This window comes from Cnephaeus nilssonii (genome assembly GCF_951640355.1).
Source record: "Cnephaeus nilssonii genome assembly, chromosome: 2".
Classification (NCBI taxonomy): Eukaryota; Metazoa; Chordata; class Mammalia; order Chiroptera; family Vespertilionidae; genus Cnephaeus; species Cnephaeus nilssonii.
The window spans coordinates 111,663,997-111,691,844 of NC_137073.1; the positions used below are offsets into that span (position 1 = coordinate 111,663,997).

The 27,848-nt window shown below is 42.2% G+C and overlaps 1 protein-coding gene and 1 pseudogene across 4 annotated transcripts in view; one reads left to right on the plus strand and one right to left on the minus strand.

Moving 5' to 3' along the window:
• The first annotated feature begins 408 nt into the window (after window positions 1–408).
• ZFR (zinc finger RNA binding protein) overlaps window positions 409–27,848 on the plus strand; it is a 68,209-nt gene continuing 40,769 nt past the window's right edge. Inside the window, exons 1-5 of one of the 3 annotated variants that reach the window (XM_079782195.1) lie at window positions 409–536; window positions 844–943; window positions 20,907–21,189; window positions 23,288–23,432; window positions 25,883–26,101. In XM_079782195.1, the coding sequence (XP_079638321.1) occupies window positions 500–536; window positions 844–943; window positions 20,907–21,189; window positions 23,288–23,432; window positions 25,883–26,101 (784 nt within the window). In that variant the 5' untranslated portion in view covers window positions 409–499. Of the gene's footprint in view, window positions 537–843; window positions 944–19,136; window positions 19,331–20,906; window positions 21,190–23,287; window positions 23,433–25,882; window positions 26,102–27,848 lie in introns of those variants that run through there. The other 2 variants (XM_079782196.1, XM_079782197.1) reach the window with 2 other exon arrangements.
• Window positions 10,036–17,813, minus strand: LOC307109971 (putative ribosome biogenesis protein RLP24; annotated as a pseudogene). The gene is made up of 2 exons: window positions 17,807–17,813; window positions 10,036–17,513 (listed from the first exon to the last, which is right to left on the minus strand). The product of its transcript is annotated as a putative ribosome biogenesis protein RLP24 (transcript).

The following is a 27,848-nucleotide window of genomic DNA, read 5'->3' on the forward strand; positions in this document are numbered from 1 at the left end:
ACAAGAAACGGGAATGCGGGACAGGATGAAGAATCCACACGGATCCAGCTCAAATTCCGATGGCGAGTGCACAGGCCAGAAGGGCTGAAAGGGAGGGAACAAAAGCACACGCAACCGTGGAAGAAGAGTGGAAAGAAGAAAAGAGTAACAGACGTCACTCTCTTGGCCTCTCTCCCCGATGCCCCCACGGCCTGGCCAGGCGCTCCTCGCCCTCTCCTCTGCCGCCCGGACTGCGGCTCGCCGGCACGACCACTTTGGAGGAGACCCGGCTGGCCTTCCCGGGCGGGGGCGGGCCCCCCAAGTTAGCCTCGGCGGAGGCCAGGCACGCGCCCCGTGGAGCCGCGAGGGCGGCGGGGACTACAACTCCCAGCGTGCCGAGCGCGGCGGCGCCTGCGCAGTGCGGCGGGAGGCGGCGGTCTGTTCTCCGCTGAGGAGGAGCAGGGCAGAGGAGGGAGGCAGCGGGTGAGAGTTCAGAGTTCAGCAGCAGCAGCCCGAGCCCATGATTCCCATATGCCCTGTAGTTTCCTTCACCTATGGTGAGTATAATGTGCCCCATCGGGGCCCCCGCCCGGCCCCGGGCCCGGCCTGGGGCGGTGGGGAGGCGCGGGGTCGGGGCTGGCCCCGGGGAGGCGGCGGCGGCCGCCACCGGGGCGTGCGAGTGAGTGAGGGAGTGCGAGGCGGGAGGGGGAGGCGGCGCGGCCGCCACCGGGGCTCCGGCGCGGCGAGGGCGGCTTCTCACGGCGCCTCTCTCTCTCTCTCTCTCTCCCTTCCCCTCCCTCGGCGTCCGTGCGCCTCCGCGCCTCTCCTGCCGCCATGGGACCCTTCGCTCGGCGCCCGCCGCAGTGCCCAGCCGGCTGGGGGAAGATGCCAAAATGGCGACCGGCAACTACTTTGGATTCACCCACAGCGGGGCGGCGGCGGCGGCGGCTGCGGCCCAGTATAGGTAACGGCTCCCCGCCCTCCCCTGCCCTCCCTCCCCAGCCCGCTCCTCCGCCCGCAGCCCGCCGGCGCGACGCCCCCGCGCCGTCCCCGCCCCGCGGCCCGGAGCCCCCGGCGCGGCGGCCCCGGCCCGGCCCCTCCCGCCTCCCCCGGCCCGCGGCGGGGAGCGGCCCCCGTGGGGGCGGGCCGAGGGCGGCCGAGGGCTGGGGACGTGGAGGGCCGCTGGGGCTCTCGGCGGCCCCGCAGCTAAAATGGCCTCCCGCGGCCTGGGAGCCTGGGAGCCCGGCCGCCGCCCCCGCCCGGCGGGCCGCGGAGGGAGCCGAGGCCCAGGCGCCGGTCTCCCGCCTGCCCCGCGCCCACCGCGGGTCGCCCTCCCACTGGGTCTCGGGGCGGGTGGGCGCCGGGGGGGGGGGTGCCGAGTCACAGGGTGCAGCGGCCGGCCCCGCGACGCCTGCGGTGCATCGGTCCTCGCCCGGCCCCCGGAGCCCGGAGAGCGTGTCGTTTTCTCGGGTGCTTTCCCCTCCGGCCTGCGGCTTCCCGGGCCCTGCACCCGAGCCCTGCGAGCGAGCGAGCGAACCGCGGGCGCCGCTGCCGGCTCCCTCCGGGAGGGATGCGCACACCAACCACCTGTGAAGCGTGGCGTTGGGGGACGGCACCGGCGGCCCCGTTCCCCGTGCCGGGCGGGGAGCCCGAGCCCACAGCCTCGGTCCGTTTCTGAGTGGAGGCCCCTTGCGGGCCAGTGTTGACCTGGGCGAGCCCTTCCCCGCGGGGAAAGGAAAGTGCAGGTGCGATTGCACTGAGTTCCTGCCGTGCACCGTGTGAAACTCGCACCTTACGGGGAGCCTGAATGTCTGAAGTGTCATTAACCAAAAAAAAAAAGGGGGGGGGGGTGTTTTGTTGTTGTTGTTGTCGTCGCCGCTGTTACTTTCGGGTCAGTCTGAGACGGCCTCTCCAGATGCAGGCCAGGACCAGGTAGGGTTCAGAGTCAGGCCATGAGCGTGTCTCCGTGGAGTGCCAGCCTGCTAACTGTCCCTCTCCCCTCATCTCATCACTCCAGGCGGCGGGCGGGCGGCGTCCTGCCAGGGGCATCATCGGGAACCAGAAGGCCTGGGTGCCAGTCTTGTTTGCTCTTGATTTTAGGACGTCGGGGGTCATCGCTTTATCTGAGCTTTCTTTTTCCCTCTTGTAAAAAAGATGAGGTTCTCGGTCATCTTTTGGGGTTAAAATTTGTAATTCTGAGAAAGTTGCCTTATTCCATGGAATTTCTAAGATGCCATTTATTGTAAGGGGTGTATCATTATTTTCTATATCACTAAAAATGTGCTACCAATTAAAACATGACAGTGCTTACCACCACTGATTTTAGGAGATGTTAACATGTATAAATATGCCACTTACTGATGAAATTGGTATTTTACTAATTATTGAATGCCTTTGGACTTTTTTTTTTTACAAGTCTCTTTTATCTGGACACCTATGTTTCAAATAAACAAACAAATAAATAAAGACAGACTGAGATGACAGGTTACTGGGGCAAATTAACAAATCCATTGCTTACAAGTTGTAAATTAGTCAAGTCTCAGCTACTTTGTTAAAAGCTTTTAGGGCTAATATTGTGGAGAGAGAAAAAAATTAGCTATTTTCTTTTTCTGGGAAACAAGATAGCTAATCAGCATCTGTGTCATAAATCCAGTGCTACCAAGTACTTTGTGTTCTAGACAAGGCTGTATTTAACCATTAAAAATTTTACTTGTTTTACCCAGTATTTTTCTGTTAAAATGGGCAGAGTGATAGCTTTTTGGTTTATTTACTGTTTATTTACTGAAAATGTAGTGGGTTTGTTGTTTGTGGCAGTTTTGAAATATTTTTCTAATGCGAACCTACAGATAGAAATGAGGGGGGCAAATGCCAATTTAAAGGTAATTATTGTAAAAATTAAAATAGTTGCATGTACGTTTTTTATACCAATATAGGAAACTATTAAGTAATATCTGTACCTAATTTTTCTTTGGCTTTGAATCTCATAGTTTCTGTAAACTAACAACAATCCAACTATTGCTATACATATGTCTAGTGAGAATACTTAGGGGCGATCATGCAGGCAGGCGAGTGGTTAGGGGCAATCAGGCAGGCAGGCAGGCGAGCAGTTAGGAGCCAGCAGTCCTGGATTGCAAGAGGGATGTCCGATCGGGCCTGAACTGGCAGTTGGACATCGCCCGAGAGGTCCCGGATTGCGAGAGGGTGCTGGGTGGCCTGAGGGCCCCCCCCCCCCGCACGAATTTCGTGCACCGGGCCTCTGGTCCTATATAATAAAAGGGTAATAGGCAAATTGACCAAATGGCAGATGACCTGTTGCTGTGACATGCACTGACCACCAGGGGGCAGACAGTCAATACAGGAGCTGCCCCCTGGTGGTCAGTATGCTCCCGCAAGGGGAGTGCTGCTCAGCCAGAAGCTGGGCTGACAGCTGGTGAGCACAGCGGCAGGCGCAGCAGTCAGATCCTCTGAGGGCTCCCAGACTGCAAAAGGGTGCAGGCCGGGCTGAGGGACACCCCCGCCCCCCGGAGTGCACGAATGTTGTGCACTGGGCCTCTGTATAATAAAAGCCTAAGAGACCATTATGGTGGAACGACCAGAATGACTGGTCGCTATGATGCGTACTGACCACCAGGGGGCAGATGCTCAATGCAGGAGCTGCCCCCTGGTGGTCAGTGCTCTCCCACAGGGGGAGCGCTGCTCAGCCAGAAGCCGGGCTCGCAGCTGGCGAGCGCAGCGGCAGTGGCAGGAGCCTCTCCCGCCTCCACAGCCGCGCTAAGGAGCAGCGGTAGGGAGCAGTGAGCAGGCAGGTGGTAAGGAGTGAGGGCTCCCAGACTGCGAGAGGAGAGCTGGCCTAAGCCAGCAGGCGGACATCCCCCAAGGGGTCCCGGACTGTGAGAGGGCGCAGGCCAGGCTGAGGAGACATCCCCCACCCCCCAGTGCACTGGGCCTCTAGTCTACATATTTAAATCCCAGAATCACTGCAGGTAAACAATGTTCGGAGAATGATCAGCACACAGTCACACTGTATCACTTGATCACTTTGTGTCGCTCACAGTGATTGGTTTTATTGTGCTTTACATGACTTTCTGCAGCAGTTTTAACAATGTTCCCATGTGTGCTAAGCCAGCCCCAGCCATGTGCATTTGTTTACTAGTGGTGACTGGTGAATTTACTAGAAATATTCAGTATAAATTTAAAATTACAGTAATATCGAAAATTTCTGTGAAAGTGAACTTCTCATACATACTTAATTTTAATTACACAAATGTGTCTATAAATTACAGGTGAACTAATTTGTCAATTTTTTAACATACACATTTGGAAAGCCTATTTCAGCTCTTTTTAAAAAATATATTGATAATTGATTTCAGAGAGGAAGGGAGAGAGAGCGAGAGAGATAGAACATCAATGATGAGAGAGAATCATTGATTGGCTGCCTCCTGCACGCCTCCTACTGGGGATCGAGCCCGAAACCCCGGCATGTGCCCTTGACTGGAATTGAACCCAGGGCCCTTCAGTCCGCAGGCCAGTGCTCTATCCACTGAGCCAAACCAGCTAGGGCTCGGCCTTTTCTTTTCCTTTTTTTAATGTTTTTGTTGATTTCAGAAAGAGGAAGGGAGAGGTAGAGAGGGATAGAAACATCAGTGATGAGAGAATCATCAATCGGTTGCCCATTGCACACTTCCTACTGGGGATGGAGCCCACAACCCCGGGCTGTGCCCTGACTAGGAATCAAACTATGACCTCCTGGTTCTTGGGTCCATGCTCAACCATTGAGCCACACCGGCTGGGCCAGACTTTTGGCTTTAATGGACATGCCCTCACCTGAATTAGTCCGTTATATTGAGGTCTTACTGTAGCATTAATAATAAAAGCATATGCAAAAAATGCAGTAAGGATGCTCTTTTTCTTCCTGTCTAGAAATCATTACAATGTAACTTTTAAACATGGAAGACTAAGGCCTACTTTGCAAACATTACACATATACATATTTTTTTTTCTTTTTTTTAATTTGAAGGATGCGAAGTCAGGGAAATCTTAAGTGGTTATATGTGGATGCTGTGGATAGTTGCTTCATCTGTCATTGAATTCAGATACATGAAAGTAACTCTTAAGTCTAGATTTAATTCTGGTTCTAAGCTATTTTTGTTACAGCTATGTAAGGTATTTGATTAAATTTATTTGGAGCTTAGACTATTGCTTGTTAATATTTGAGATTCATAATGACATTCTAAAAATCAAGGTTTTAAAAAATATTTTATGAAGATCTCATAAGTTTTGCTACTAATAACTTTAGGATAAACCAAGGTTTAAATTTATGTATGCATATGAAACATTTTTGTGATAGGCATTTGTTCAGTTCTTATGCTACATGTTCCATCAGCTGCTGAGTGTTTTTCTTCCTGCTTTGTGTTATTTTTTTAAGACAAGTAAATAAACTTATGCCATTTGCCACTCTTGCAGATGTAATTTTTTCATTTTCTGACCTTTAATTTGTTCCCCCCCTTGGAAATGAAGAAATCAGAAACATTTTAAAAAAATATTGGTGTATGTATATGTATGTATTCTTGATAGAATATTAATTTGGGGTGTGTAGGACAAGGCAGACCTCAAGCACGGTGAAAAAATAGAGATGACTTCATGGCAGAAAGGGAACTTGGTTGGGTAGGTAACCTACTTCATTCCGTAGAGTAGACCTTTTTGGTTTGAGAAGATAGACTTCCTTTTAGACAGACAAATCTAATTTATAATAAATCTTGGAAACTATTTTAATAGTTATAAGGACTTAGGTTAGCAAAGAAAGTGAGGAAGGCCTGGCTGGCATGGCTCAGTGGTTGAGCGTCGACTTATGAACCAGGAGGTCATGGTTTGATTCCTGGTCAGGGCACATGCCCGGGTTGTGAGCTGAATCCCCAGTGTGGGGTGTGCAGGAGGCAGCTGATTGGTGATTCTCTCTCATCATTGATGTTTCTATCTTTCCCTCTCTCTTCCTCTCTGAAATAAATAAAAAAAAATATATATATATATTTTTTTTAATATATATTTTATTGATTTTTTACAGAGAGGAAGGGAGAGGAAGAGGGATAGTTAGAAACATTGATGAGAAACACTGATTCAGCTGCCTCCTGCACACTCCCCACTGGGGATGTGCCCGCAACCAAGGTACATGCCCTTGACCGGAATCGAACCTGGGACCCCTCAGTCCGCAGGCCGACGCTCTATCCACTGAGCCAAACCCGTTTCAGCTAAAAATATATTTTTTAAAAAAATGTGAGGAAGGAAAAACTTTCTAAATAGTTTTGTAGGATCAAAACCATTACCAGTTTTTTATTGATACAGAAGTTGATTTGTGATATATGCATATTTAATATAAAATAAAGTAATCTCATTAAATACCACTATTAATAAGACACAATCATTTTTTTTGAGACCTTTAAACCAGCAGTTTCCCTTATTCTTTAGAAAAGTTTTGGATGTATCAGTTCCTTGTCATCTTTCTAGCTAGTCAAGATACTTGTCTTTTAGCTGGATAACCTAAATCTTTAGCGTGTGTTTAATTAAACTAATTTTCTTTGTCCTATATATAATTCTTAGTGCATCATTGATATCTGAATGTTATTTTACCTTTCAGTATAGTTACCTATTTAAAATAATCAGTTGGCAACATTTTTTACACTTTGTATCCACTGTTTATTGAATTTGAAGACTTTAGAGATTGCATAAAGGTTGTAAAATAATTGCTTGACCCCCATATTCTTAGAGTCTTAGCAAATGCTAAGGGATAAATGTTTAAGTGGATTTTGACTGTTTTCTGGACATTAGTTTAAGTAATCTGCTAGTCAAAAGAAGGCATATCATCTAATGATTCTTGAGATGTCTTTAGGACAATCTGGTCCTAAATTATAATTATCTCACATCACTAAGATAACTTGGGTAGGCTGATTGGGTAAGCAGGGGCAATTTTCCCTTCTCTTTCTTTATAACTTTTTATTTGAATGTAGTGTTATGACTATTGTGTCTTGAAGAAAAGGATAAAAGTAACTAGTACGAATATTGTGTCTTGAAGGAAAGAATAAAAGTAACACTAGTAATGTAAAAAAGGAATAATCACTAACTGAGAAGCTGCAAAAACCAGGTGAACAGGTTTTTGAAACCAATCATGGTGATGGAAATTTACTGGCTCTACCAAAAAAAAAAAATTTACTGCAACTGCTAATTATATCAGCTCTTCCATTGTTGAATCAGAGATCTTAGGATTCATAGTGCATGAGTGAGTTTGAAATAATGAAAATTTTCTTTCCAAAAAGATTGTTGCTGTTCATGTTGACGATATTTCCTTTTTAATGTTACTAATAATTTTAAGAGTAGGATGAGCCAGAGCACCCCTGTACAGAATGTTGTTTAAGGTGTGTGCTTTACTGTGCTTTCGTAAGCTACCTTACAAATTACTAGAATGAAAGGGCATGCATTTGTAGCTAGACTTGGGATTTGAATCCCAGCTCTGTCCCTCAGTCACTTATCCTTTCTAAGACTCAGTTTCCTTGCCTAACTTGCCTTGAGGTGAAGATTTAAATATAAAACTTACTAGCCTATTGCCTGATTTTCAGAAGGCATTTTACCACTGCTAGTTTTCTATAAAGTAGAGATTTGAATAGTACTATAATGGTTTTTAAAGTACTCCTTAGTTGATTTTTATCATATACTTAATATATAGCGCTTTATAATCTCAAAGTAAAATGTTTTAAAAGTTGGTACTTGAGTTATGGGTAGGCCTCAATTTTAATGTCAAATAAGTCCTGTTTATATATAGCCACAAAACTAACTGAATAAGTAGAAATAAAACTGAGATATGAAACACTTTAAGGAAAAAAATATATTAGGATATAAAGGTCATAAAAGAAGACATAAGTAAATGAAGATGAGCTATGTTCATGGAGTGAAAAAAATCAGTACCATCAAGTTATCAGTTTTCCCCTAAGTAATCCATATATTTAATGTATTTCCAATAAAAATCTCAACAGGATTTTTGGGGTAACTTGATAAAGGACTTCTAATACTGGTTTTGAAGAGAGTATTGGTCCAAAAGTAGTCATGAAGTATGATAAGGAAGTTCTTGTATTATCCTGTATCCACACTTTATTAAACAGGAAAATGTGGTATTGATACAGAGACAAAAGGATCATTGAATTAGATAGAGATTCCAGAGATTTATGCTTATGGGCAGTTGGATAGCTATTTAAATAGAGGTATTTATAAAAATAAAATAAGCCAAATTATTCAGAAATATGCCATCAGGTTAATCAAGACAGTTCTTAGGCTTATAAATGTAGTAATTGACAAAGTATGTTAGGATCACTTAGATGCATGATTAAAGGTGAGGAGTGTACCCACTGTGCTTGTCCATAATTTGGCAGAATTAGTTAGAGTCACTGTTCTGAGGATAACATTTCTTAGTGTTTTGTGAAAGCTGTGCAGTGCAGTTCTTAATTCTTACTTATAGAGCACAAATTGATGAAATAAAGAACACTGGGTTTTTTTGTTTTATTATTAGTCTTGTATGATATGTTGATATGTATGATATGTATATTAAAATATACTTGTAGGGAGTAACTCACATGATATTTAATGAACAGCTACAATATGCATTTTCCCTGCTCTCAAGGAGTTTACACTTCTGAGTGATGAGAGTGGGAACAGATCAGATACACCCACAAATAACTATACCATGATAATGATCATAACTAAGTTTAATGAAATAATGAGATGGGAATTGGAGGATTCTGACTAGGAATTTGAGGTAGACATCATGGTCTGCTTTTCTGAAAATCCAGGGAATGTCATTTTATTTTTTATTATATTTTTATTGATTTCAGAGAGGAAGGGAGAGGGAGAGAGATATATAAACATCAGTGATGAGAGAGATTCATTGATTGGCTGCCTTCTGCACGACCCCTGCTGGGGAATGGAGCCCACAACCTGGGCATGTGCCCTTGACTGGAATCGAACCCGGGACCCTTCAGTCTGCAGGCCGATGCTCTGTCCACTGAGCCACACCACCTAGGGCCGGGGAATGTTACTGTAGACAAAGGAAATGCCCTGAGCCAAGACAGGAATGTAAGATCTGCTTGAGTGGATGGGCTCTGAAGTCGGCCCACCTCAGCTGGATCTTGGTTCCCTCTACTACCTGCCTTGTGATCTGAGGCAGTCACGTGGTATTTCAGTTTCTTCATCTATAAATGGAGGTAATGATTCTTACCTCATGGGATTGAGGTTTTTTTAAAATTCTTTGTTGAAGTGTAATATATCACCCAGTTGAAAAATTAGAACTTTACCAGTGTTCCTGGGAGGCCTATACAGTCCCCATTGTGCTGTTTTGAGAATCAAAGGAGGTAATATTTGTAATGTGCTCAGAACAATTCCTGGCATATATACATCCCCATCAATGTTAGTATTACATTCAGCAGACAAGGGATAGAAAAGGGATAGAGGAGCTTAGAAAAGGGATAAAGGTTGGTAATGTAAGTCTGGATATTACTCATATGGTGGTGATCCACCATAAATAGCTTACAAGTATGGTTGAAACATGATAAAATACAGTGCCTGGCATACATCAAACATTAGTAAACATTTATTTTTTTTTTAATGAATGAAAAATAGAAAAAAGTAGTGCTGTGGTTACAAACTGTGGTAATGTCTGTGTTTAAAGCAGGGCCAGAGAAAGAAATACTGGGTGAGCAGAAAGCTGGAGCAAAGTAATGTCATAAAAATCAAGAGAGAAGTAGTCAGCAATGTTAGGGCTTTAGAGAGATTGGATCAAGAATTTGATAGTTATCAAATTATTGGTATAATTTTAATGGGTAGCTACTATAGGAAAATTAGAATGGAATCATTTGGCGCTACAAAAAGACTAGTATAAAATTTTGCTTAGCCTGGCTGTTGTGGGTCAGTGGTTGAGCGGCTCTCTCTCTCTCTCCCTCTCTCTCTCTCTCTCCCTCTCCCTCTCCCTCTCCCTCTCTCTCCCTCTCTCTCCCTCTCTCTCCCTCTCTCCCCCTCTGCTCCTCTCTCCCTTCTTTGAAATCAATAAAAATATTTTTCATCTCTTTGTCTCTGCACATTCTAGTTAATTTTTATAGACACTTTCTGGTTCACTAATTTTTTGCCAGACATGTCTAATCAGTTATGTAGTACCTTTCTGAGTTTCTAATGATAATTTTTATATACTGTATTTCATTTTGTTTGCTTCTTTTTTAAAAAAAAATATATTTTATTGATAGTTTACAGAGAGGAAGGGATAGGGAGAGTTAGAAACATCGATGAGAGAGAAACATCAACCAGCTGCCTCCTGCACACCCCCCACCGGGGATGTGCCCGCAACCAAGGTACATGCCCTTGACCGGAATCGAACCTGGGACCTTTCAGTCCGCAGACTGACGCTCCATCCACTGAGCCAAACCGGTTTTGGCTTGTTTGCTTCTTTTGCCCTGGCCGGGTGGCTTAGTTGATTGGAGCATCATCCCGTACATAAAAGGTTGTGAGTTCAATTCCCGGTCAGGGCACATAACCTAGTTTTCGAGTTCGATCCCCAGTTCAGGGCACACATGGGAGGCAACTGATTGATGTTTCTTTCTCACATCAGTGTTTCTCTCCCTTCCTCTCTCTAAATTTAATCAATAAAAACATCCTTTGGTGAGGATTGAAAATTTTATCTAGTTGTTTTGATCAATCTTTTGGTTGTTGGTCTCTTTTACTTCTTCACGTGTACTTATTTTATATCCAATAATTCTAATACTTTTAGTCTTTTAAGAAAACCTTTATTCTGCAAATTCTTTCTCACAGTGACTTGTTTCCTTACAGGTTTTGTTGTGAATTTTTTTATTGAGATCTCTTGTTCCTTGGAACATGGTAGCATTTAGTGAGGAATATGCCTTCTATGGCACTTGGGAACATTGCCTTCCCAGATACACATTAACTTCTTGGCTTCGAATCTTCCTGTTCGAATAATGTGAATTCTAGAGCCCAAGCCTAGGGAGAGGGCTCGGGAGACTTTTCTCCTCCACCCAGAGCCGGACTGAGACAAGAGTTTCTTACAGTGCTCCCTTAAAGGGGAAGTAGTAGGTTTTTAAAATTCACCCTATGTGCTGGTTTCTTGTGTGATTTCCCGCGTTCTAGGCCATTACTTCCATATGCCTTTCATGTGTCTGCTAATGTACAGCAGCATACCGGGTAAACGGGGAGATTTGGAGCCCTGGATAAAGATACTGCAGCTGCAGGTGACAGACTTGGGGCTCTGGTCACTCATGCACTGCCCCTTTTCCCTAGGAACTAACAGTTTCCCTGTTGGATAGAAGGAAACGTTTTGCTTAAAGGTAATTAAAAAGCAGAAAAATGAAAGGTGACTACTTGTGAATGTTTTGTATCATGAAATAGCCGGTCTCAAACTTTTTGGTTTTTGTTATTCCTCACCCAAGGATATTTTTCCACTGATTTTTAGAGAGAGTGGAAGGGAGGGGGAGAGACAGAGAGAGAGAGAGAAACATTGATATGAGGTAGACACATCGATTAGCACACACGCCCTGACCCGGGGCCCTGATGGACATGCCCTTGACCAGAATGGAACCTGGGACCCTTCAGTCCATGGGCAGGCCCTCTATCCACCGAGCCAAACCAGCTAGGGCGCAATCTTTTTGGTTTTGGGACCTCTCTATACTTATACTTATTGAAGACCTCAAAGAGCTTTTGTTTATATGGGTTATGTAATACTATAAGAAATTTTAAAAAATATTTATCAAATCATCTTAAAGTAAGAATAATAAATCACTATATGCTGCCCTGGCTGGTTTGGCTAAGTGGATAGAGCATCAGCCTGCAGACCGAAGGAATTAAGAAGGGAGAACCTCCTCGACCCTCTGAAAGGTCCCTTAGGGATCCTCTTAGGGACCCTTAGTGGTCTTTGGATCACATTTTGAGAACCACTCTTGTATAGAAACTAAAGGAAGTATAGAAATGTTTTCTGTTACCAGATGCCATTTATATGGCAAGCTATTTGTTCATAAGTTATTTTAATTTCAGTTGTGACTATAAATTTAGTATAATGTAAAGCCAGATCATGGTAATGGAATTTGAAAGCATAAAAATGGATTCAGAGTTGGACATAAGTAAGGGTTGAGGCCAGAACATAGAAGTTAGATGGAATTGGAATAACTAGAAAGAAGTATTTCAAGTTGGGGTTTGTTAGTCATTCCAGTTGTCAGTTTGTCGGCCCACAAACTGAAGGGTCCCGGGTTCGACCCTTCAAGGCACATACCTTGGTTGTCAAGGGCACATACCTTGGTTGCAGGTTTGATCCCCAGTCCTAGTTGGGGCACATGTGGGAGGCAACCAATCAATGTGTCTCTCTCACATCGATGTTTCTCTGTGTGTGTGTCTCTCCCCCTCCTTTCCACTCTCTAAAAATCAATTGAAAAATACCCTTGGGTGAGGATTAACCAAAAATAAATAAGTAAAAAATAAAGTAGTGTAGGAGGGCTTGCAATGAAAACAGCATTCCCTTATTTTTCTCCCAATTCTGCGCATTCTGGTTTTATTTCTAACCTTTGTATCACTAAATAATATGCTTTTCTAGGATTTAATTTGTTGAATTTATACATTATAATTTTATTTTCTACACTTATAGTTAGGAATTTTAGTACATACTCTATCTTGCTTCTCATTTCTCTTTCAGAATTCAGTGATACAGCTATTTCTGTTAGTATAAACAGTTCACTTCATTTCTAGTTCCATCAAAGGTAGATAGTGTCTCAGTACTTTCTATTTTAGGAAGAGATTATTGAAACTTGTGCTTTACTTTACCTCCTTCTCCATCCCATTCCCAACTTAGTTATAGTTTTACTTGGGATACCATTTACGTTGTGTTCTATAATCATAGTTTACCTTCTGTATATTAGTTTGATTCTAAAACTTTGAAGCAAAAATGTTCACTATCATGACGGTGTAAATAGTACATACTGTAAGCCAAGTACTGTCTTATGATTGTAATTCCTATGTTTCATTTTTATAGCCCTGTACCACTTAATAGAAGCCTCTTCCTAGGTTCAAATTAAAATGAATTTTTCCCTTTTTACACCCTACTAATTGCTCAAAATGTGATGTCTTTTACTGGGATCGAGCAGTTTTATATTTCCTGAAGTGTTTTCTTACTTCTCTCCCTCCCCCCCGCCCCCCCCCCCCCCCGATCTTGTTAGTGTCTTGATTATATTTTAAGATATTTCCAGTCTCCCAGTCTACTGTCTACTGTCCAGTCCTCTTTCCTAAACGTCTTGCTCCTGGAGGCTCTGTCCTTCCTTTGATTCCACTCTAAGCTCATTGCCTCTCTGGGCTGCTACATAGCTGCTGACCTGGGCTTTCATCTCGCTCCTGGGTTTGGATCCATGTTTGCAGGATTCTACAATCTTTTTCTTGATTAATTGATTGATTTAAAAAAATACATCATCATCTAGTGCCCTAAAAGGTATAGAGGTGGTAAACTCCTTCAGTCCTTGAATGCTAAGAAAAATACGTATTCTTCCTTAATTTATCTAGGTACAGAATTATGCATCCTATCTAATAATCCTATTTAATAAAAGAGTAATATGCAAATTGACCGTACCTCCACTACACCCACAAGCCACGTCCACCAGCCAATCAGGAGCAAGTATTCAAATTAACCCAACCAAGATGGCTGCAGCCACGGAGTGAGCAGGAGACTTGGGTTTCCCTGGTAATGGAAGAAGCCAAGCTTTCCGCACACCCTGGCCGGCCTAGGCCTCCACTCAAGGCTACAAAGTTTCAATTATAGAAGATAAACAAATCCCAACAAAAATGGCGGCAGCCACAGAGCTGGAGAGAGCCGGAGGCTTGAGTTGCCCCCGGCGATGGAGGAAGCCAAGCTTTCTGCACACCCTGGCCGGCCTAGGCCTCCACTCAAGGCTACAAAGTTTCAATTATAGAAGATAAATAAATCCCAACATAAATGGCTGCGGCCATGGAGCAAGCAGGAGGCTTGGCTCCGCTCAAGGCTACAAAGTTTCAATTATAGAAGATAAATAAATCCCAGATACCAGGGCCTCTGCTTGGGTCCCTGGGGAGCATGGCCGGCCTGAAAACCACCACAGGCCCCTTGCCCAGGCCACCCCACGCCCCAAGGGAACCCCCACCCTGATCTGGGACACCCTTCTGCCGGAAGCCAATCATTGTTTTAATAATAGAGAGCTGTGGACAGGGAATTCGGAGGGCTGGTCAACCTTAATTGCTCTAACGGGTCAGAGCTAATTATTAGATACTAGTGGCCCGTTGCAGGAAGATTCCTGCAAGCAGCCACCACGGCTGTGTGCGCCACCGCTGCCCGCCCCACCCGCAGCCGCCGGCGCCACTGCGGCCGCCGCGGCCTCGCGCACTGCCACAACCGCCTGCCGCCCCCCACCCCCTGCCGCGCTTTCCCTCTGGCAGCCGCCTTGCTTTCCGCTTTCCCTCCCTCTTCCTTCTATGCTGTCTTCAGTCTTCACTCCCCCCTCCCTCAGCGTATGCAAATTAACCGCCATCTTTGTTGGGTTAATTTGCATACTCACGCTGGTCGGCTGTGGGCGTAGCGAAGGTACGGTCAATTAGCATTTTCTCTTTTATTAGTGTAGATTGGTAGTTGAAGAAGCCCCCACCTGTTAGTCCTAAATTCACTGATTGGCTTTTATTGGAGTTTTTTGCCTAGGGCATATGGGTGTATCCTATAATTTTAATCTTAATAAAAGGGATGGAAAAGCCAGAGTGGGTAGTAGTTCTCCCACTAGAGTTGGACAACCGCCTGGCCCCCATTTCCCAAATTAAATCTTTTCTAAAGTCTCTTTTCATTTTGTGCGGCCTTCTCCAGAACCGGAACCCTGAACCGGAACCCTGAATCACGCGGGACATGAAAGGGGCTTCCACACGCTTCAGGGCAAACCAGCTGGCCCCCACCGTGCACCAGGCCTCTATACTATCTAATAAAAGAGCAATATGCAAATTGACCATCACTCCAACACACAAGATTGCTGCCCCCATGTGGTCAAAGATGGCTGCCCCCATATGGACACAAGATGGCCACCACAAGATGGCCAGCAGGGGAGGGCAGTTGTGGGCAATCAGGCCATCAGGGAAGGGCAGTTGGGAGGGACCAGGCCTGCAAGGGAGGGCAGTTGGGGGCGATCAAGCCTGCAGGGGAGGGCAGTTAGGGGTAACCAGGCCGGCAGAGGAGGGAAGTTGGGGGCCACTGGGCCTGCAGGGACGGGCAGTTGGGGGAGACCCAGGCCTGCAGGGTAGAGCAGTTGGGGAGACCAGGCCTACAGGGGAGGACAGTTAGGGGTGACCAGGCTTGCAGGGGAGGGCAGTTAGGGGCAAACAGGCTGGCAGGGGAGCAGTTAGGCATCACTCAGGCTGGCAGGGGAGTGGTTAGGGGATGATCAGGCTGGCAGGCAGACGCAGTTAGGAACAATCAGGCAGGCAGGCAGGCAGGCGAGTATTTGGGAGCCAGCAATCCTGGATTATCAGAGGGATCCTAGATTGGAGAGGGTGCAGGCTGGGCTGAGGGACACATACCCTGTGCACGAATTTTGTGCACTGGGCCTCTAGTTAATAATAATTTTCTCTTGAATTTTCAAGACATCCTGTTGTCTTCTAGCTACTAGCTTCAATAAGAGACTGATTTACTTTTAGGTGTGTGTAGGTGACCTGTTTTTCTTCTCTCCGGAGACTTGAAGGATCTTTTTTTTGTTGTGAGATGTGAAATGCTGTATGTCTCTTGGTGTGGTTCTTTCATTCTGCTTTGCACTGTATGCCCTTTCAATTTGAAAATTTGTGCCTCCCTTTGAGGGAAATTTTATTTCTTTCATTTGCTTTTTTCTCTTTTTCTCTAGAATTCCTTCTAGTTGAATATCGGACCTCTTAGATTTCTCTCCTTTTATAGTTTTCATATCTTTATCTTGTCTGTATCCCTTGACTTTATCTTCTAACTAGTATAAAGGTCTTGTTTTAAGGATACACATTAGAGTTTTTGAAAATTGTCTGTTGCCTTGAATAGTCTTATTTCCACAGGGTCATTCTTTTTTTTTTAATGTATTTTAATTGATTTCAGAGAGGAAGGGAGAGGGAGAAATAGATAGAAACATCAGTGATGAGAGGGAATCATTGATTGGCTGCCTCCTGCATGTCCCTACTGGGGATCGAGCCCGCATGTGCCCTTGACCGGAATCGAACCCAGGACCCTTCAGTCTCCAGGCTGATGCTCTATCCACTGAGCCAAACCAGTGAGGGCAGATTGGTTGGCTATCTATTTTGGTAAGCCCTCTGGCTGACTTCACTTTTTGGTAAGCAGGTGGATTTAATTAATCTCCAGGTTAAGTCCAAGAATATAAAATGGTTTTATTCCTTAATATTAATAATTCCCTAAATTCTTTTTCTCTTTCTCTTTCCAAGAGAAACACCCTTCATTTTATGTCTGATTCCTCAGTTATTTCTTTTATTTTTTTCAAGGTGTCACATTTTATTTACTTTTAAAATTTTCACTTATTTTATTTTTTATTGTTTAAAGTATTACATATAGTAGTACATATATCTCCTTCCCCCCCCCATTTCCTCAGTTATTTCTTAATATTTTTTAACTGCAAAGAAAATTTTATTTTATATATCACTAGCCATGAATGTTTGTCATTAGTTATTACATAAATGTGTCTGATGCCATTATCTAAGTGGCATGACCACAGTTCACTTAGTATTTACAAAATATTCATTATTTACATAAGTATGTCAGTGAAGGTTTAACGTTGAGATGCAGTGTAACATCCATATGATCTGTAAATAGCAATGCAGATGTATTTTTAATCACCTTTTATTCGAGTCACCTTATGTAAAAAATAAATCAATAACTTAAGAGCATCTAAGTCTCTAAAGGAGATTTTCCAATGTGCTCATAGAAATAGTTAAACAGTAAGATTATCAGAAACAACTTGCATGTCCACATCCTCTTGTAGTTTATCATTTTGTCTTTTAGCTGTTTTCCTTTGCATGCAAAAGGGACCCGGATGAGATGAATGTTTTGCTTGACTTCTTTGATGCCCTGAGCTTTCTATAGTTCTTTTTTTTTTTTTAACTTGTTCATTATAAATTTAGCTTGATGTTGCTGTTTAATCTCTTCAGATCTTCATTGCATCATTCGTTTATTCCACAGCGCTCTCTGGTATTTGACAGGTTTGTTTCTACGTGTTTTTTTTTTTTTTCAAATTCAAATGAATTATCCACTGTAAGCTCTTTACCGGCTGCTTTATGGGATACTTTAGTCCACCTGACCTTGGGAGGATTGCACTTCCTTTTAAAGTTTCTATGACATTTGGATTTACAAAACCTGAACACCTTGCAGTTGTTGTGGGTGAACATCATGCAGTGGCCCAGGTAGATGGGCCCGGAGGAGAAATAACACTTCCCTGATGCATGTTGAACACACGCAGGGACCCACCACCCAAACCCCAAGTCTTCTTAACCATTTTTACCCACTTTTTTTGTTTGTTTCATCATTTATTATTTTATTTGTTCTGGCTAAAAACTGAGGCTGATTAGATTTAATTTATTCACAAAGGATATAATTATCTAAATAGAAGCTTCCGCTGTACTGGATGGTTAGTAAATGAAAGTCTTCTCATATTTCACAAATGTATTTCCCCCCATTGATTTTCATAGAATGGGAAGGAGGGGGAAGGTGAGATAGAGAGAGAAAAACACCAATGTGAGAGAGACACATTGATTGACTGCCTCCTGCATGTGCCCCGACTGGGCATTGAACCTGCAGCCTAAATACGAGCCCTTGACTGAGAATCGAACCTGAGATCCTTTGGTGCACAGGCCAATATTATAACCAATGAGCCAGGGCCATAAATGTATTTTTATGGCACAAGATTTGGGTTATTTACTTTATATTCTCTTTATTTAAGAAATAATTTAAAGATAGTAAGTCTTACGTTTTATGTAGGGATATAATTTTAACACCTTTTCTTCTATCCAAAGCTAGGCAAAAAAAAAAAACACAAACCCTTGATTTAAACTATTTCCACTTAGACAAATTTTAAATGAATTTGAACTTGATTTGACCTGGATTTTTAAAAAATTAACTTGTTTATTTAGACTTATCACTGGATACTTAATTGAATTGGTAGAGTCCAGTCTGGTCATCTACGTCATGTAAAGGACAGATTTTCTAAGGATATTTGAAACTGAAAGAGAAATTCCCAGATGTGTCTAAGACAACAGCCCAGAGGATCTTTATTCTGAACAGCAAGCAGTCAGCTGCCCTAGCCTTGACTCCCCTGGGAACTGGGACTGGATTATCATGGTTCATGATGCTTTTGGTGGAGGATATGGTCGGTCCAGATGATGGGTAGGGACCTGGCTATCCAGAGTAGAGTTAGGTTAAGCAGCCTTACAGATGTATATGGTAATTGCTAAATGCACTGGCATCTTTTTATATGGTTTCTTGTAAAATCTATTGTTCATACTGAGACACAAGGAGAGTGAAAGAGAGTACTAATAATTATGCTGGGACAGAGCATATGGTCATCTCATCCTGAGTCACAGGGACTCTTAATTATATAAGAGACAGTATAAGAAAATTGCCTGCCTAGTTGACTTGACATTTCTATTCTATCCCCACCCTGCTTTTTATCCAATAGGACAAATATAGGGGAGAAAGAAATATGAACAGATATTTGATAAAGAATAGTAGGATGAATGGAAATAATATAGGAATCCAAGATTATCTGAATTTTTACATAATCAGAATCCCTTTTATGTATGCAGTGTAGTCTGGATGTGTAAAATCTTATTAGTAAATGTTAAATACAAGCTTCACAGAACTGGTGTATTTATATTTTAAATATAATTCTTTTTCATAGTTCTAGGAGTTTTGAAGAAGCTGTTGCTGGCATTTTTTCTTAAGGATGTGGAATTATCCATAGAAAATGTCAATCCCAAACCAGTTTCCCACTATTACAATGGAAACTTCCTTTGCCTGTCTTATAATTGGCATGTATGTAGAAAATGTCAGCTAATTTTAACATCAAAATGTGGAAGACCTCATCCAAATAGAAATTGTAAGAGTTTCTTTGAACTCTGTTCTAAGTTTTGTGTGTGTTTTGTTTTCTTTTTCATATTGGGCTGAATTCTGCCACCCTTCCATCCATTGGTTCTAGTTCTGTTCTCTGGAGCAGCGTGGAGTAAGTCTCGTCTATTAGAAGGCAACTAGTCATACCACCTTTTCTAGACTGAATGTCCCCAGCTCCTCCACTTTTTACATGAACTTGTAAGCTTCATATTGATTCCCTTTTAATAATTCCTAATTATCAGTGGATTTCCATAATACCAGTTAAAATATGATGGTCTCAAAATTTAATTCTATGCCATGTTTCTATGGTATTGTGAGCACCAGTGAAGAATTCTGTTTTATTCTTTTTAAAAAAATATATATATATTATTGATTTTTTACAGAGAGGAAGGGAGAGGGATAGAGAGTTAGAAACATCGATGAGAGAGAAACATCGATCAGCTGCCTCCTGCACACTCCCTACTGGGGACGTGCCCGCAACCAAGGTACATGCCCTTGACCGGAATTGAACCTGGGACCCTTCAGTCTGCAGACCGACGCTCTATCCACTGAGCCAAACCGGTTTCGGCACTGTGTTTTATTCTTGACTCATTATAGCTATGGTCAGCTAAACTCGGTCAGCTAACTAACTGTTGGAGCTCTCATTTTTTTTAAGAAGGCAGTTCTGTCTTGGTAATAAAGCTTTAGTACGTAATTATGAGTTATATTATTCAGAGATCATAGGACAACAAATAAACTTATTAATATGCCAACATCTTTAGGCCTTGGTTTATTAGTATGTGACATAGGCTTTCAATGTAAAGGCTAAAGTAAAAATTATTTTAAGAATTTTGGCTGTAAATGTTTTGATTTACGATTTTGGAAAAATTTTGCCTCTTTGAGATTTAACTGGTTATGATTGCAAAACATCTGACTTAGATCTTCTTTTGCAACATCTGCTACATTTTAAAGAGAAAAATAAGTGTGCATAATGAAATTATGTCTATAATCTAGAAAAATTTATCTAAAATAATAGATTCTGCATTGTAGATTTTGTACCCTAGAGCAGTATTTCTCAACCTTAGCACTATTGACACTCTGCATAATTCTTTGTTGTGAGTAGCTATCCTGTGCATTGTAGGATATGTAACAGCATCACTGGCTTCTACCCACTAGATGTCAGTAGCACTCATCACCCACTACCAACTTCTCTGCAGTTTGACCATCAAAAATACCTTCAGACATGGCCGAATGTCCCCGGGGTGGAGGGCAAGAGGGTTTGGCGGCAAAATCTCCCCCAGTTGAGAACCACTGCCCTAGATAGAGCAGGAGAAGTATTTCTTAAGTCAACTGGGTAATAGTTTTTACCTTACATGTTTTCCATAATTGGAGTTAGAATACAGTATTTTTTTAAACATCTCTTTGTGGAGATTTTTTTAAAAAAACTGGAGCATAATAAAGAACTTTAGGTACAACAAATATTTTTTTTAATTTCAAGTTTGAGCAACTTCATTTCTTCCTAATACTGCTTCTTATCCCAGTTTGTCATTCCTGCTTTGTGATCTAATCTGTGATCTGAAACATAATGTGTGATTATCTAATGTATTGAGATTAAGCAATGAAAAGTGTATAACAACAAATATGGTATTGATTGGGAGGTTAAGTTCAAATAAAATACTGGGTTTTTTGCAGTCCATGAGTAAATTCCTTGAAAATGCACTTTTTATTTAAGTTGATTAAGCTCCTAGATTTTTAATAAATTGTATTATGTTTATTCTTCTACTCCACAATATAGCCAGCAGCCAGCTTCGGGTGTAGCCTACTCTCATCCAACTACAGTTGCTAGCTACACTGTCCATCAGGCTCCGGTAGCTGCTCACACAGTCACTGCTGCCTATGCACCAGCAGCTGCTACAGTTGCAGTTGCCAGGCCTGCTCCTGTAGCTGTTGCAGCTGCTGCAACAGCTGCTGCTTATGGAGGCTACCCCACTGCACACACCGCAACGGATTATGGTTATACCCAGAGACAACAAGAAGCACCACCCCCGCCACCTCCCGCTACTACACAAAACTACCAGGTAAGAAAACGATTAGTTTCAATAGCCTTAACATGCAGGCTTCAGCGTCCTCAGTGCATGGTATCCTGTCCAAGCCAGTGCTTCTCAAACTTGGATCTTTCAAAATGTACCTGTAATGAAAGAAAAAAGTAAATGTGTATTCGTAGGTAATTTAGGGGTATATTCCAATCATTACGTTTCCTTCCTGTAAGTTTTTTTTTCTTTTTTAAAAAAATACATTTTTATTGATTTCAAAGAGGAAGGGAGAGAGAGAGAGAGATAGAAACATCAATGAAGAGAGAGAATCATTGATTGGCTGCCTCCTACACGCCTCCTACTGGGGATCGAGCCTATAGCCTGGGCATGTGCCCTGACCAGTAATTGAACCATGGCCTCCTGGTTCATACATCGATGCTTATCTATTGAGCCACACTGGCCGGGCTGTGCTTTTTATATTAATAATCTCCCCCAGTCTATTCCAGTATATCTGCTTGCTTTAATTTTGAAAAATTAACATTGATTAAATATTTTAATTTTACCCCAAGTTTTTAAGAAAAATTAAGGTAATAAGGAAAATGCCCCTTGTTTGTATTGTGGCATTATTTGTCCACTTGGAACACAGCTGTGCCTTCTATTTTGAGAACTACGAGCCCAGGCTATGTATCATCACGAATATGTTCTCCCATTAGTGGGTTGTCTTTTCATTTTGTGGATGGTTTCCTTTGCTGTGCAAATTAACCCATTTTTTGGTTTGTTTTCTTTAGGGTCTGTTTTTTAAACTTTGATCCTTCTGGACTTGGCCTGGTTTTTCTATATTCTTTTTAATTATAGGAATTTGAATTAAGAAATTGACATATGAATTAACAGTATTAGTATGTGCTATAATATATGGCAAGTTATTAACATGGAATTCCTTTTGACTTTTGCAATAGTCTTCATTATGTCCAGAGACAGAATATAATAAATTTCATTTTTTTAATAGGGTGTATGAAGCCCATTTTTTTTTTTTTTGCACCCTGCCTACTTCTTCAGCCTTTCTATCTGTATGCCTTTTCATCCCTCACTTTATGCAGCACAGGAATTCATACCTAGTTCACCTTGATCTTTATTGCTTTGGAGATTTATATATAACTAGAGGCCCAGCACACGAAATTCGTGCGCAGGTATGGTCCCTAGGCCTGGCCTGCGATCAGGGCCATCTTCCCCAGCTGCCTGCAGCCAGCTCCGCCCCACGCTGCCCCCCACCCCCAGTTCCCTGTTCACCATCAGGTGATCGGTGCCTGCCGGCTGGGGAAAGGGACCAGGAGCTGGTCAGTGCACCTCATAATGACTGGTCCAGCGGTCGTTCTGGTCGTTCTGCTGTTAGGGTCAATTTGCATATTACCCTTTTATTATATAGAACTAGAGGCCCGATGCACAAAGATTCGTGCAAGAATGGGCCTTCCTTCCCCTGGCTGCCGGCACTGCCTTCGCTCTGGCCGGAGCCACCTGTCCGCCTTCCCACGCTGCCCAGAGGCCCTGAGCGGCTGGGGTGGTGTGGAACGCGTGCGCTTCCAGCCGCTCAGCGCCTGCGTATGCAAATTAACCCACCATCTTTGGGTTAATTTGCATACTCACTCCTGATTGGCTGGTGGACATCCTAAGGTACGGTCAACTAGCATGTTTCTCTTTTATTAGTGTAGATGTGTCTTCTCTCTGGCACCTCCGTTCCCCTCTCCTCCATCTGGAAGCTCCTATTCATTACTATGTTAATGTTAGTAGTAAATAAGGAATAATGAAAAAGTTGGAGCAAATGCAAAATTTAGTTCACATAGGCGTTCTTTACTATGGGATCCATCTTTAAGGAAAAACTGCCATGAGTTTTTAAATAAAATTAATTTTTTTAAAAAGCATTGCTAATTTTTCTAATTTTAAAAGTTAAACATGATGCTTGAAATGGTTTTGACCTTATTTAATGAAGTCAAAATGTATCCCCTTTGTGATTGAATTTGACTCATGTCTAGGTTTAAGTATATGTTTAGTTTTTTAATTTTCTTTATTATACTTTTATATAGTAAAGATGAGGAGCATTTACTGCCTCTTCCTCATAGCAAGGTTTTCTTTCATTCTTTTTCCTTAGGACTCATACTCGTATGTAAGATCCACAGCTCCTGCTGTAGCTTACGATAGTAAGCAGTACTACCAACAACCAACAGCAACTGCTGCTGCTGTAGCTGCTGCTGCCCAGCCTCAGCCTTCTGTTGCTGAAACCTACTATCAGACAGGTGGGTTTTACTAACTTTCATGGTTTCATTCTAAACTATTGAAGTATATTACTTAGAGTCTTCTTAATGAAGGTATGCTTTTGAGTCAATCTAAACTCATTGTGTTATATTACACAATATAACAGGTTCTAGCCATGTCTTTCCCTTCCTCTGCTAGATTGCCTTTGAGTCCCAAAGAGAAGGCCATGGAAGCAATTCATAATCATGCCCTTCTCTCCTGGAAATGCATTTCATTTCTGGTCTTCAGCTTACAGTTCACTTCCTGCTGAAATAAGCTTTACAAAAGAAGTGGTGGTGGTAACTCTGGCCACCTTCTTATCTTTGCCAGAAATGCCCAGGACATACTGCTGACTGCCTTTCTAACCAGTAAAGACTCTTTGTGGGCCCATATCTTTAAATCCTCTTTCCCTGATCTGTAATGGCACTTGATTCTGTAACCAGCCACGGATATTACAGTGGGCTCAAATGCAGGCGGTATTTCGTTTGCAAAGAACCCTATATACTGGGAGTCTTTAAAAGATGGATTTTTTCATAGAGGTTTCACAGTTTTCTTTTTAAAAAAATTCTTACCCAAAGATAAGTTTTTATTGATTTTTTAAGAGAGAGAAACATTGGTTAGCCGCTTCCCGCATGTGCCTGACCGGAGATCGACCCCGTCACCATTGAGGTGTATGGGACAATGCTCCAACCAACCGAGCCACCTGGCCAGGGTGAGATTTGACAGCTTTTAAAACAAAGCTCTCTGGGCTATGGAAAGTAGGCAGCTCCTTTACTTTCATTCTTTTTGAAGGAGCATGAGCGTGTGGGTAGAACCTTGGGTAGGAAAGAGTAGAATTAGCTTACACTGTATGTTCTCTGACGTGTACATGAGTAGTGGGCCTGTATCTCTCTAGGGCACTTCTAATTCTAAGATATTATGTGTTTTTAAAAGTGGTTTAAAAGATTTTGAATTAAAATGGCCCTGAATTTTTTTATAGTCTCATCTCTGATTTGCAGGTACAGCAGTCTATTGTGAATTTCCTGGTTAATTATCAAAATTAGATTGTGCTTAAAAGTATTGAGTTATCTGAGAGTCAAAAGGCCTTGATTTAGTGTAAGTTCTGACATTAACTACACAGCTTTAGTTTTCTAAATTCTTGCCTGGGATGGTATGGCTCAATTGGTTGGAGCGTCATCCTGACACCAAAGATGGTGGATTTGATTCCTGGTCAGGGCACATACCCAGGTTGCAGGTTCCATCTCTAGTCGGGGTGCATGTGGAAAGCAGCCAATCGATGTGCACGCTTTCTCTCTCCCCCTCTTCCCCTCTCCCCCTCTCCCCCTCTTCCCCTCTTCCCCTCTCCCCCTCTCCCCCCTTCCTCTCTCTAAAAAAATGGTTTTATGCTCTTAGGTGCTATTTATTTAAGCTACCTTAAGGTAATCAAGCATCAAATTAGTTTGCCCCGTTGGTATTTGGGCCTTTCTTAGAAATGACATTTCTATGCTTTGGTGATCATTAATTAGTGATTAATTATTAAATTATTGATTGATACTAAAGCTCATAAGATTTGTTTTGAATATGGTCAAAGGCAGCAGAAAGTTTAGCAGAGACACTAATGGTAACCATTTAAGAATAGCTGCCCTTGCCCTAGCCAGTTTGGGTCAGTGGAAAGAGCATCAGCCTGCGGACTGAAGGGTCCCAGGTTCGATTCCGGTCAAGGGCACATGCCTAGGTTGCGGGCTGGGTCCCCAGTGTGGGGCATGCAGGAGGCAGCCAATCAATGATAATCTCTCATCAGTGATGTTTCTCTCTCTCTCTTCTTCTCCCTTCCTCTCTGAAATCAATAAAAATATATTTATATATATAAAAAAAGAACAGCTGCCCTCAAGATATTGCATTGGAAGGATGGTTAGCACCTTGTGAGTTGGAATTGTGGATAAGTCAGTAAAATGTGATGGCTGGTATATAAACAAGTTCCATATAATTAAACATTGAAATTTTTACTGTGAATTGAAATATGTGCTTTGAGGCCCTCTCTCTTCTGTTCCCAGTATTAAGCATAACTTTCAAGTAGGCTAGCCTAAATACACACACACACACACGTTTTTCAATAACTTTATTAATACCTGTTTTAAGTAGTACTGCAATTTCAGTTAGTTGTAAATTTTTACAAAGTATTATTTTGGAAATATATGGAAAGCATCTGGGATGGGATAGTAATTTATTATTAGTAGATGTTATATTTTGTTCAATTGGTATAAGAATTTCACTCCTTTTGCCAAGAAAAAATTGCTGGCATCTAATTTACAGTTAACATTTAACCTACTTTTTCTAGTTTTCCAAGATGTTGGTATAGTAACTACAGGCATACCTTGGAGATATTGTGGGTTTGGCTCCAGACCACCACAGTAAGGTGAGTATTATAAGTGGTTTACCCTTCTAATTTTCTGATGTCTCTTTTTCAATTTAGCCCCCAAAGCAGGTTATAGCCAAGGTGCAACTCAGTATACACAAGCCCAGCAAACTCGACAAGTGACAGCCATAAAACCAGCGACACCGAGTCCAGCTACCACTACTTTCTCCATTTATCCTGTATCTTCCACCGTACAGCCAGTAGCAGCTGCAGCTACTGTGGTGCCATCCTACACCCAGAGTGCTACTTACAGTACCACGGCAGTTACTTATTCTGGTAAGCTGACAAATAGTGTTTCAATAAAGAAAGAAATTAGAAAGACTTTCTACATTGTGTGGTTTGCTTGTGGGTTTTTGTTGTTGTTTTTTAAGCCAGGAAGATTTTAGCAGAACATTAATTCTCTTTGGACATTTGTAAGCTAGTCATGAGTCCTGGGCCTAGCATTGCAATTAGAAAAAATAACAGTATTCTACTGATAGTATTCTATTCTCTTTCTGACTTTTCCAAATGAGTTTGAAAAGTTAAAAGATTATTGCTGACAAGTTACATTCTTTAGTTCAGCCCTCAAATTTATTTTCATATTTATTATCAGGAATAAGTAATCTTGACAATACTGGTTAGCACTTGTAAACATTCATAAGATAATGGTTATAGAACACATCTTAGAAGGACAGAGGAGTTTCATTTTCCTTAAATAATCATATATTTTTCTTGGAGAACTATAATCACTAAAGCCTTACTATGTCCAGTGCTCTTGCTAATTTCTGGCTGAGGTAACCTCAGTATTTCATAATTAAATCACACATTACTTTTTTGTAGACACTTAATCTTCTTGTACTGCTGTATGGTTTATTGTTTTGCATTTTATTTATTCCTTAATGCCCTATTTTGTTCTGTGGAGGATTTAAGGTGACATTGGTAATTTCAGTTCTTACCTCTTGATACTTTGTGTTAGAATCCTAGCTATTTAATTAACTATTTAATTTCTTAAGAGGTTTTTTTGGTCTCTTACTCTATGCCAAATGCTATGTTGGTAGAGTACAGTGGTGAATTAGGCAGGCATGGAGTATTGCAGAATGAGAGTTCAGTGTGCCTGGAATACAGGATATATGGATAATACCAGGAGATGAGGCTGGAAATGTAAGTGTGAAAAAGCCTTGTAGGCTCTGCTATAGTGTCTTTTTGTTGTTGTTAATCCTCACCCGAGGATATTTTTTCCATTGCTTTTCAGAGAGTGAAAGGGAGGGAGGGAGGGGGAGAGAGAGAGAAATACATCATCATGAGACAAATCGATTGGTTGCCTCCTCACACGCCTCCCTACACCAGGGCCCAGGAACAAACCTGCAGCCGAGGTACGTGCCCTTGACCGAAATTGAAGCCATGATCCTTTGGTGCACAGGCCAACACTCTACCACTGAGCCACACTGGCTAGGGCTGTGGAGTCTGTCTTTATCTTGCGGGTAGAAAGGGCGCCAAGAGGAGATCTTACGAAAGGGAGCAATGGGAGCAGATTTTAAGTTAACCATGACAATCGTGTGGAAGTGAACTGGAATGAGGAGATGTTATTACTCCTAAATCTGTCATTTAGGATTTCCCAGATACAGCTTTTCTGCCTCTCTTGATCTGATTAACCAGTTATAACTGTACTGGAGTTATTTCAATGAAATATGAGTGGATAGTTGTTTTTAAATGTTCACATTTGCTTCAGAATACGGAGTATGATAGTATCCTTTTCTTTATATTACATTAATAATACATCATTATTTTAAAACGAAGCTATAGATAAAAAAGGAGAAAAAATTAAATCACTGGACGCCTACTCCTAGACACTGTCATTAACATTTTACTGCATATACTTTTCTTCCATGGGAATATACATATCTAAACCTCATGGTTTCTTTATAAAAAAGAATTTGTCGTATACATACTATTGTGTAAACTACTTTCTTATTGTGAATGTCTTTTCATGTCACTAAATACGAAGACATATCTATCATTCCTTTGGTTAATGTTATTCACTAGC